The 12,011-nt window shown below is 40.7% G+C and overlaps 1 protein-coding gene across 2 annotated transcripts in view; it reads left to right on the forward strand.

The window, feature by feature from the left end:
- The first annotated feature begins 624 nt into the window (after positions 1–624).
- Positions 625–12,011, forward strand: part of scarb2a (scavenger receptor class B, member 2a) — an 82,926-nt gene continuing 71,539 nt past the window's right edge. For both annotated transcript variants that reach the window (XM_061895523.1, XM_061895533.1), the window contains exons 1-2: positions 625–648; positions 893–1,330. In XM_061895523.1, coding sequence (XP_061751507.1) covers positions 640–648; positions 893–1,330 — 447 coding nt within the window. In that variant the 5' untranslated portion in view covers positions 625–639. The remainder of the gene's footprint in view (positions 649–892; positions 1,331–12,011) is intronic.

A 12,011-nucleotide genomic window follows, 5' to 3' on the forward strand; every position in this document is an offset into this window, starting at 1 on the left:
AAATTTAAAAAAAAAAGGATGTTTATCAGTTTGAACATCAAATATGTTGTCTTTGTAACGCATTTAACTGAATATGGGTTGAAAATGATTTGCAAATCATTATATTCCGTTTATATTTACATCTAACACCATTTCCCAACTCATATGGAAACGGGGTTTGTATCGTGTTTTGTGCATGCAAGTTCCAAATACAGGCTCCAGCACACCACCCGTGACCCCCGAACAGGACAAGCGGTAGGAAATGGATGGAGGGTTGGATATCATCCAGGCTCACAAAGCCGCCACATTCTTCATGCCGTTTCCCAGCATCACCTCCTGATGGTCATCTCCTCCATCTTCTCCTCCTCCCTCCGCCGGCAATCACGCCGCCGGCTCCCCACTTTAAATACCGGGTCCCGCCCTGAAATCAGTCGATCAAATTCGGCATCGGACCCACCGGCCGCGGACCAATCGGCGCGCAGAGGGCCTGTTCTCCAGACGGTGGCGTGCAGACGTCGACCAATGGGAGGACGAGTTTGACACGGGGGGGCGGGGGGATGGGGAGTGACGTCAGCGGCCGTTGGCCAGTTGAAAGGCTCATTATGGCGTACATGTGGTGGCTTATTTAAATATCCGTTATCCGGTTAGGACGCTGGTTTTATGAGAAGGGTAAATATTGTCTATTTTTTTTTTAAATTATTATCACTGTCTTTTACAAGTTTATGGGTATGTGCCAACGACGTGTAAATAATTCTACTTCCGGTCTGTGCGGCCGCACAACAAAGACCTGACAGAGAAGTTGCGTAATAAATAAAATATATATATTCATGTAAAAAGAAGAAGGGTGTGACATGTACTTGTGTCAACTCTTTAAAAAAAAAAAAAAAATCATTATTTATTTATTTCTACTCAGCCCAGGCTCCGCCCCCTCAGCCCGACCGGCTTCATTCCAGCAGTGGCGGCTAACGCAGGCTCCTCCTCGTCGCCCGCTTCAAAAAGACTTTCCACTCCCCGCAAAAGTCGCCGGGTCGTCCTCGCACCGCTGTCCGTGGAAAGAGCCACACGGAGGAGGGAGAAGTTTGGACCACCACCACCACCACTACTACGACTCACCGGACCGCCGTCCCCGCCCTTCCTCTCCTCTCTTCCCCGGGCTGAAACCCACATTTTTTTTGCTTACATCCCCGCCGCCCTTCTGGACAAAAAGGACCGTCATCCACGCCGCATCATGACCCGCAGATCGTGTGCCATTTACGCCACCGGCATCGTGTGCGCCCACCTCCTCATCGTGGGGATCGCCTTGGTGGTGGCTCAAGTCTTCCAGACCACCATCCACAACCGCCTGAAGAAGGTATGCTCGCCACTTCACATCACACACATGGTCCGGGCAAACATTTCGCCTTCAGCCCTAATTGCGCCCTCTTCCACACCTGGACGTGATTTCCAAATTAAAGCCACGCTGAACCGGTGAAGTCATCAAGCAGCCTGGTGACACATTCCCTAATACTACTAGCCTTTATTTATTTTAACTCCAGTCCTTCACTAATGTCCCCCAAAGGACCGGGTAGTCTCCCAGTTGTACATTGTGCAAGGTCTCAAAAGGCTATATAGGTATGTACCCTCTGGAGGTGCAATTAAAGATTGTTTTAGTTGATGCACCCTGTGTGAAGGAGGTTTTAATTGCATTAATGCAGTGGTTCTCAACCTTTTTTCAGTGATGTACCCCCTGTGAACATTTTGTTTAATTGAAGTACCCCCTAATCAGAGTAAAGCATTTTTGGTTGGAAAAAAAGACATGCACCTGGGGTTGATTGGCAACACTAAATTGGTGTGTGAACGTTGTCTATCTGTGTTGGCCCTGCGTTGTCCAGGGTGTACCCCGCCTTCCGCCCGATTGTAGCTGAGATAGGCACCAGCGACCCTAAAGGGAATAAGCGGCAGAAAATAGATGGATGGAAAAAAGAGATAAAGAAGTAAAATACAGCACTATGTCATTAGTTTCTGATTTATTAAATTGCATAAAAGTGCAAAATATTGCTCATTTGTAGCGGTCTTTCTTGAACTATTTGTAAAAAAAGATATAAAAATACCTAAAAACTTGTTGAAAAAGTGAAAAGTGATTCATTATAAATAAAGATTTCTATGATTGGCAACACTAAATTGGCCCTAGTGTGTGAATGTTGTTTATCTGTGTTGGCCCTGCGATCAGGTTGAGACTTGTCCAGGGTGTACCCCGCCTTCCCCCCGATTGTAGCTGAGATAGGCACCAGCGACCCCAAAGGGAATAAGCGGCAGAAAATAGATGGATGGAAAAAAGAGATAAAGAAGTAAAATACACTACTATGTCATCAGTTTCTGATTTATTAAATTGCATAAAAGTGCAAAATATTGCTCATTTGTAGCGGTCTTCTTGAACTATTTGTAAAAAAATTTTTTATAAAAATACCTAAAAACTTGTTGAAAAAGTGAAAAGTGATTCAATTATAAATAAAGATTTCTATGATTGGCAACACTAAATTGGCCCTAGTGTGTGAATGTTGTCTATTTGTGTTGGCCCTGCGATGAGGTGGAGACTTGTCCAGGGTCTACCCCGCCTTCCTCCCGATTGTAGCTGAGATAGGCACCAGCGACCCCAAAGGGAATAAGAGGCAAAAAATAGATGGATGGAAAAAAGACATAAAGAAGTAAAATACAGCACTATGTCATCAGTTTCTGATTTATTAAATTGCATAAAAGTGCAAAATATTGCTCATTTGTAGCGGTCTTCTTGAACTATTTGTAAAAAATTTTTTTATAAAAATACCTAAAACTTGTTGAAAAAGTGAAAAGTGATTCAATTATAAATAAAGATTTCTATGATTGGCAACACTAAATTGGCCCTAGTGTGTGAATGTTGTCCAGCTGTGTTGGCCCTGCGATGAGGTGGAGACTTGTCCAGGGTGTACGCCGCCTTCCGCCCGATTGTAGCCGAGATAGGCACCAGCGACCCCAAAGGGAATAAGCGGCAGAAAATAGATGGATGGAAAAAAGAGATAAAGAAGTAAAATACAGCACTATGTCATCAGTTTCTGATTTATTAAATTGCATAAAAGTGCAACATATTGCTCATTTGTAGCGGTCTTTCTTAAACTATTTGTAAAAAAAAGATATAAAAATACCTAAAAACTTGTTGAAAAAGTGAAAAGTGATTCAATTATAAATAAAGATTTCTATGATTGGCAACACTAAATTGGCCCTAGTGTGTGAATGTTGTCTATTTGTGTTGGCCCTGCGATGAGGTGGAGACTTGTCCAGGGTCTACCCCGCCTTCCTCCCGATTGTAGCTGAGATAGGCACCAGCGACCCCAAAGGGAATAAGAGGCAAAAAATAGATGGATGGAAAAAAGACATAAAGAAGTAAAATACAGCACTATGTCATCAGTTTCTGATTTATTAAATTGCATAAAAGTGCAAAATATTGCTCATTTGTAGCGGTCTTCTTGAACTATTTGTAAAAAATTTTTTTATAAAAATACCTAAAACTTGTTGAAAAAGTGAAAAGTGATTCAATTATAAATAAAGATTTCTATGATTGGCAACACTAAATTGGCCCTAGTGTGTGAATGTTGTCCAGCTGTGTTGGCCCTGCGATGAGGTGGAGACTTGTCCAGGGTGTACGCCGCCTTCCGCCCGATTGTAGCCGAGATAGGCACCAGCGACCCCAAAGGGAATAAGCGGCAGAAAATAGATGGATGGAAAAAAGAGATAAAGAAGTAAAATACAGCACTATGTCATCAGTTTCTGATTTATTAAATTGCATAAAAGTGCAACATATTGCTCATTTGTAGCGGTCTTTCTTAAACTATTTGTAAAAAAAAGATATAAAAATACCTAAAAACTTGTTGAAAAAGTCAAAAGTGATTCAATTATAAATAAAGATTTCTATGATTGGCAACACTAAATTGGCCCTAGTGTGTGAATGTTGTCTATTTGTGTTGGCCCTGCGATGAGGTGGAGACTTGTCCAGGGTCTACCCCGCCTTCCTCCCGATTGTAGCTGAGATAGGCACCAGCGACCCCGAAGGCAATAAGCGGCAGAAAATAGATGGATGGAAAAAAGAGATAAAGAAGTAAAATACAGCACTATGTCATCAGTTTCTGATTTATTAAATTGCATAAAAGTGCAAAATATTGCTCATTTGTAGCGGTCTTTCTTGAACTATTTGTAAAAAAAGATATAAAAATACCTAAAAACTTGTTGAAAAAGTGAAAAGTGATTCAATTATAAATAAAGATTTCTATGATTGGCAACACTAAATTGGCCCTAGTGTGTGAATGTTGTTTATCTGTGTTGGCCCTGCGATCAGGTGGAGACTTGTCCAGGGTGTACCCCGCCTTCCGCCCGATTGTAGCTGAGATAGGCACCAGCGACCCCTAAGAGAATAAGCGGCAGAAAATAGATGGATGGAAAAAAGAGATAAAGAAGTAAAATACAGCACTATGTCATCAGTTTCTGATTTATTAAATTGCATAAAAGTGCAAAATATTGCTCATTTGTAGCGGTCTTCTTGAACTATTTGTAAAAAAAGAAATATATAAAAATACCTAAAAACTTGTTGAAAAAATGAAAAGTGATTCACTTATAAATAAAAATTTCTATGATTGGCAACACTAAATTGGCCCTAGTGTGTGAATGTTGTCTATTTGTGTTGGCCCTGCGATGAGGTGGAGACTTGTCCAGGGTGTACCCCGCCTTCCGCCCGATTGTAGCTGAGATTAGGCACCAGCGACCCCAAAGGGAATAAGCGGCAGAAAATAGATGGATGGAAAAAAGAGATAAAGAAGTAAAATACAGCACTATGTCATCAGTTTCTGATTCATTAAATTGCATAAAAGTGCAAAATATTGCTCATTTGTAGCGGTCTTTCTTGAACTATTTGAAAAAAAGATATAAAAATACCTAAAAACTTGTTGAAAAAGTGAAAAGTGATTCAATTATAAATAAAGATTTCTATGATTGGCAACACTAAATTGGCCCTAGTGTGTGAATGTTGTCCAGCTGTGTTGGCCCTGCGATGAGGTGGAGACTTGTCCAGGGTGTACCCCGCCTTCCTCCCGATTGTAGCTGAGATAGGCACCAGCGACCCCAAAGGGAATAAGCGGCAGAAAATAGATGGATGGAAAAAAGAGATAAAGAAGTAAAATACACTACTATGTCATCAGTTTCTGATTTATTAAATTGCATAAAAGTCAATCAATCAATCGATCAATGTTTACTTATATAGCCCTAAATCACTAGTGTCTCAAAGGGCTGCACAAACCACTACGACATCCTCGGTAGGCCCACATAAGGGCAAGGAAAACTCACACCCAGTGGGACGTCGGTGAAAATGATGACTATGAGAACCTTGGAGAGGAGGAAAGCAATGGATGTCGAGCGGGTCCAACATGATACTGTGAAAGTTCAATCCACAATGGATCCAACACAGTCGTGAGAGTCCAGTCCAAAGCGGATCCAACACAGCAGCGAGAGTCCCGTTCACAGCGGAGCCAGCAGGAAACCATCCCAAGCGGAGGCGGATCATTGCTCATTTGAAGCGGTCTTTCCTTCTTTATTATGCATTTTCGGCAGGTGCGACTTATACTCGAAGCAACTTATACTCCGAAAAATACGTATATGTATTTTCCCTTCTTTATTATGCATTTTCAGCAGGTGCGACTTATACTCCAAGAAATACAGTATATGTTTTTTTCCTTCTTTATTATGCATTTTCGGCAGGTGCGACTTGTACTCCGGAGCAACTTATACTCCGAAAAATATGGTGTATGTTTTTTTCCTTCTTTATTATGCATTTTCGCCAGGTGCAACATATACTCCTGAGCAACTTATACTCCGGAAAATACGTATATGTTTTTTCCTTTCTTTATTATGCATTTTCGGCAGGTGCGACTTATACTCCGGGGCGACTTATACTCCGAAAAATACGGAAGATGTTTTTTCCCCTCTTTATTATGCATTTTCGGCAGGTGTGACTTATACTCCAAAAAATACGGTATATGTTTTTTCCCTTCTTTATTAAGCATTTTCGGCAGGTGCGACTTATACTCCAAAAAATACAGTATATGTTTTTTTTTCCTCCTTTATTATGCATTTTCGGCAGGTGCGACTTATACTCCAAAAAATACGGTATATGTTTTTTCCCTTCTTTATTAAGCATTTTCGGCAGGTGCGACTTATACTCCAAAAAATACAGTATATGTTTTTTTTTTCCTTCTTTATTATGCATTTTCGGCAGGTGCGACTTATACTCCAAAAAATACGGTATATATTTTTTCCCTTCTTTATTATGCATTTTCGGCAGGTGCGACTTATACTCCGAAAAATACAGTGTTTGTTTTTTTTCCTTTATTATAAATTTTCGGCAGGTGCGACTTATACTCCGGAGCGACTTATACTCCGGAAAAATACGGTATATGTTTTTTTCCTTCTTTATTATGCATTTTCGGCAGGTGCGACTTATACTCCAAAAAATACGGTGTTTGTTTTTTTCCTTCTTTATTATGCATTTTCGGCAGGTGCGACTTATACTCCTGAGCGGCTTATACTCGAAAAAATGCGGTATATGTTTTTTTCCTTCTTTATTATGCATTTTGGGCAGGTGCGACTTATACTCCAAAAAATACGGTATATATTTTTTTCTTTCTTTGTTATGCATTTTCGGCAGGTGTGACTTATACTCCAAAAAATACGGTAAATGTTTTTTTCCTTCTTTATTATGCATTTTCGGCAGGTGCAACTTATACTCCAAAAAATACAGTATATGTTATTTCCCTTCTTTATTAAGCATTTTCGGCAGGTGCGACTTATACTCCAAAAAATACAGTATATGTTTTTTTCCCTTCTTTATTAAGCATTTTCGGCAGGTGCGACTTATACTCCAAAAAATACAGTATATGTTTTTTTTCCTTCTTTATTATGCATTTTCGGCAGGTGCGACTTATACTCCGAAAAATACAGTGTTTGTTTTTTTCCCTTTATTATAAATTTTCGGCAGGTGCGACTTATACTCCTGAGCAACTTATACTCCGAAAAATACGTATATGTTTTTTCCCTTCTTTATTATGCATTTTCGGCAGGTGTGACTTATACTCCGAAAAATATGGTATATGTTTATTTCCTTCTTATTTGTGCATTTTCGGCCGGTGCGACTTATACTCCGTAGCAACTTATACTCCGAAAAATACGGTATATGTTTTTTCCCTTCTTTATTATGCATTTTCGGCGGGTGCGACTTATACCCCGGAGCGACTTATAATACGGTACATATCCAACCCTGAAGATAGCAGTTTGGTTTGGAATATTTGAGTTATACCCAAAGTGCGCACCACTTATCTTATTTTGGACCAAAGCACAGGTGTGAACGCAGCATTAAGGTGCTATAGTAGCGATGGGGGGGGGGGGTCAGGCAGCTGACATGGCATCCCACCCGGCAGTCCGGCCGCTGCTTTGACCCTTTTGGGAATTGTTCGCATTCCTCTTACAGACATGAATCTAGCTGTTTGGTGCACCATGCCAACTAATCTGTACTTAAAAAGTCTAGCCTACTTAAGGAGGGGAGCCCCCCCAAAAAAAAAAGCCCTCCCCTCCTATAGTCTAAATTAAGTTTCCTCATTGAGAATCTCCAAATGAGGAGCGTCTGACTCTACGCAACAGCTAATCCTTTTGAATCGGGCGATGCTGAACGCCCTCCAAAAATGAGCCTTATCTGATGTTTTCATTTGCCGGGCTGCAAACAAGCTAACGGGCCACGGTGCACATTCTCTTGAAAGGGTGTGGAAGGAAGCGGTGCATAAGTCATGTGAGGAATTTCTCGACTTCTTTGACTCCCGAGGGCATGAATTTTAGCCTGACGGCAAGCCTAGATTAAGCGTTGTAGCTCGGGCCGAGGAAACCGAGTCTCAGCCGCTCCTTCTCATTCCGTCTTCCCAGGGTGTCTGATTGTGCTTAAAGGGTTTGGCTTTCAATGCAGAACGGTACGCCATAATCGCCTAGTGGTACGTACGTCTGTTTTTTTTAGGCCACGGTTCGATTCATTCTGGATACCGTAAAGGAAGCCAGCCATGACGCTTGCTACCCAGATGCTGGGCTGCCCTGTGTGTGTTTTCATTCCACTTCCTGCCCCTCACCTAACGTGTACCCAAGGGACAGGAAGTCTTACTAACAAACTAATGTTCCGTACACCCTTTTGGCCTTGGCTACTGTTTGTCTCGTGTACTGCTCCTACTTGTTTTTTTTAGGATGGTCAAATTAATCATACAACTATTGCATTAATTATGTATGAACACAAATTATCATGCAATTGTCACCTCGGGTTTCCCACCGCCTAAACTAAAGTCTTAACAACAACAAAAAGTCTTAACAAGCTGTTCTGCTTAGTTCTGCGTCTGCCTCCGTCAGTATGTCTCTCTAGCACCCAGTATTGTCCCACCCACGCAACCATCCGAGCAGTAGCAGCCAATCGGCAGTGCGTATTCAGAGCGCATATAACGTAGAGCGAGCAGAAAGGTGTTTTTAGCAGGTAAGGCAGCGGACTCTCCCCAAATGATGATAAACACCTCCCAGTCCACTACTAGTAACATCACTATGAGCCCGTTGACGTTCTAGAAACAAGCGGCAGCTCCGCTCGCTCGCAGTCCTTGAGGTGAAGGCTAATTAGCTTTTGGCGTAACATTAGCTCACTGTGTGTGACGGACAGCAAAGCCCTGTCTGTCCGAGAGAAAGACGAGCATTATCGACTTACAGTTAAAAACTAAGTTATTTCACTTCCCGCTTCTGCCAACCTAGTCACTGCCGTTGTGTCCTTGGGCAAGACACTTTACCCACCTGCTTCCAGTGCCACCCACACTGGTTTGAATGTAACTTATCTATTGGGTTTCACTATGTAAAGCGCTTTGAGTCACTTGAGAAAAAGCGCTATATAAATATAATTCACTTCACTTCACTTGCCTTTTTTTCTGTGTTGATTGAGCTGTGTTGAAGCAGCAAAAAAGGACGTTATGTTAAATGAAGGGTTTCTGTCTCTGATAGTTGATATAACAATGTAACTGCATCACAAAGCCTACATGAACTCTATGGTGTTCGGGAATGAATAGTCTCTCCTGTTGTACAATTGTTTTCAGCTATAGTTACATTAATCATTAGTAATGTAGCAGCCTAGTTTTGAATGGCAGGGTCCATGCTATCACATGTTGAAAAAAATATGTCTATTTACATATTAAAAATCAACTATAGGCTTCCCAAATGCTGTAATAAATTAAGCAGAAACCCTAAAAGGGACAAGCGGTAGAAAATGGATGGATTGATGGATGGAGTTGAGCATATATCAGCATGTGGACCCACTTTAACTCTTTTTTTTTTTTTTTTCAAACACTTATTGCAAATGCTTAATTACAGTAAGTTATTAATTTGAATTTGTAGGCTTCTTCACGCAACGAAGCCAGCCTACTTCACCACAGTCTGTAGTCTATTGCCCGCCAGCGACAAGGTGGAGACGTGATGGCGACAGGCCGAGATACACCCACCCACCTCCTTAAGAGTTACATTTTCTGTGGGAAACACTGTCACCGCAAATGATCCTTTACCTTAACCGCAGAGGGTTACTGAAAAAGCAGTGCTGGTTCCTGTACTAATCAAGTCAATGTGTACGCCAGTGCAAGGATGAGTTAGGAGACTCCGACTGGTGGCCCATTTGCTTTAAAATACACCAACATCGATGGCCAGACTTCAGATAAAACCAAGGTCATTTGCACATATTGCAGCGATTAATCCTCTTATCAGTGTTTAAGTTACCATCTAACAGCAAAACGTGTCTTTAAGGTAGGGTTTTTCAATATTGTCTGGTGCGCCATGGGAAATTATGCAACTTCACCTAATTGGTCCGAAAAATATGTTTTTCAAATCAATAATTAGAACGTTGTTTAGTGTCTGTGCTGTGTAGAGCTCGGCAGGGTAACCACGTAATTCTCCGTGTCAGTTAGTTGGTTTTGTAAAAGTTGGAATGTGTCTGGTGAGACGAGGATTGTTTGTTGTGATCACAATTTGCAGGTAAAAACCTATATGATGCTTAAAGCAAAAATTTAAATAAGGAAAAGGCATAAGAATGGCTATACAAAAACATGAAAAACTGAACTGGCTACCAAGTAAACAGAAACAAAATGCTGGACAACAGCAAAAACTTACGGCGTCCACCAAGTACACCCTTACATGACAACAATGTCCACGTAAAGAAGGTGAACAACAACTTAAATGCCCTTGCTTGCTAACACAAAGGAAGACAGGAAAACTGCTACAGGAAAACACCAACAAAACAGCAACAAGATAACAGCGCAAGAAGTGAATTATATTTATATAGCGCTTTTCTCAAGTGACTCAAAGCGCCTTACATAGTGACACCCAATATCTAAGTTACATTTAAACCAGTGTGGGAGCAGGTGGGTAAAGTGTCTTGCTCAAGGACACAACGGCAGTAACTAGGATGGCACAAGCGGGAATCGAACCTGCAACCCTCAAGTTGCTGACACGGCCACTCTACCAACCGAGCTATGCCGCCCCAAGACAAAAATAAGGCACGACCACCTGGTGGAGTTCCATTTTTTTTTAACGTTTTCTGCCGCTGGTGTGCCTCTGGACTTTTTAATGGAAAAAAAACCTGCCTTGCCTCAAAAAATGTTGAAACATTGCTTTAAGGCAACAATGTTACAAGTAAGACAGAAAAGTTTGACACTTTTGTAGCAAATGTGATTAATCCAAATTTCAGAAGTGATCATTCTCATTTTGAAAAAGAATAATTTGACAGCACTAGTTTTTTTTTTTTTTAGCAAAAGCAGACCTCAAACTGTGCCCCAGAGCTGTTTGTTTAAGGCCCGGCTGTTGTGCAACTAAACTCCTCTGCTCATGAGTGAAGAGAAACCCTTCATGACTGCTACTAACCTCCACTTTGTCCCTCAGCTGTTTGCGATAGTGATAAATAGTGTCCACGTATCGCACATGAAGGCCGTTGAGAGATCAAGGTTTTTAAAAAGAAAACAAGGTCGGACTGCTTTATTTGTGATTTTTGCAAAAAAGGAGGAACTTTTATTTTGAAAAATGGTCACGTGTGTCGTTGACCTGGTTCCACTCCAGCTCTTAATTAAGCTGCGGAACGGTGGAACTCAGGAGAGGTGCAAATATCTCAATATTTTTTAGGCTGTATCGCGATACACAATATATATCTCGATATTTTGCCTCAGCCTTGAACGAACACTTGATACATATAATCACAGCAGTATGATGATACCATGTGTTTACATTCAAACATTCTTCTTCATACTGCATTAATATATGCTACTTTTAAACTTTCATGCAGAGAGGGAAGTCACAACTGAGTCAATTGACCAAAAGTGTATTTATTAAACAGTTATTAACCAGTGGCACAAACATTCATATCATTTCAAAATAAAGTGCAAGATTGTCAGAGACATTTTAAAACAAGCGCACTTTTGTGCATGATGTCACTAAGATGACATATCAAAATGACACTTAATTAAAGGGCACTTTTTGTACAGAACGCCACTACAATAGTTTAAAACAAATAAAGTGCACTTTTGTGCATGATGTCACTAAGATGACATATCAAAACGACACTAAATTAAAGTGCACTTTTTGTACAGAACGCCACAATAATAGTTTAAAACAAATAAAGTGCACTTTTGTGCATGATGTCACTAAGATGACATATCAAAACGACACTAAATTAAAGTGCACTTTTTGTACAGAACGCCACAATAATAGTTTAAAACGAATAAAGTGCACTTTTGTGCATGATGTCACTAAGATGACATATCAAAACGACACTAAATTAAAGTGCACTTTTTGTACAGAACGCCACAATAATAGTTTAAAACAAAGTGCACTTTTGTGCACGATGTCACTAAGATGACATATCAAAACGACACTAAATTAAAGTGCACTTTTTGTACAGAACGCCACAATAATAGTTTAAAACGAATAAAGTG

This window comes from Nerophis ophidion, linkage group LG01 (genome assembly GCF_033978795.1).
Source record: "Nerophis ophidion isolate RoL-2023_Sa linkage group LG01, RoL_Noph_v1.0, whole genome shotgun sequence".
Classification (NCBI taxonomy): Eukaryota; Metazoa; Chordata; class Actinopteri; order Syngnathiformes; family Syngnathidae; genus Nerophis; species Nerophis ophidion.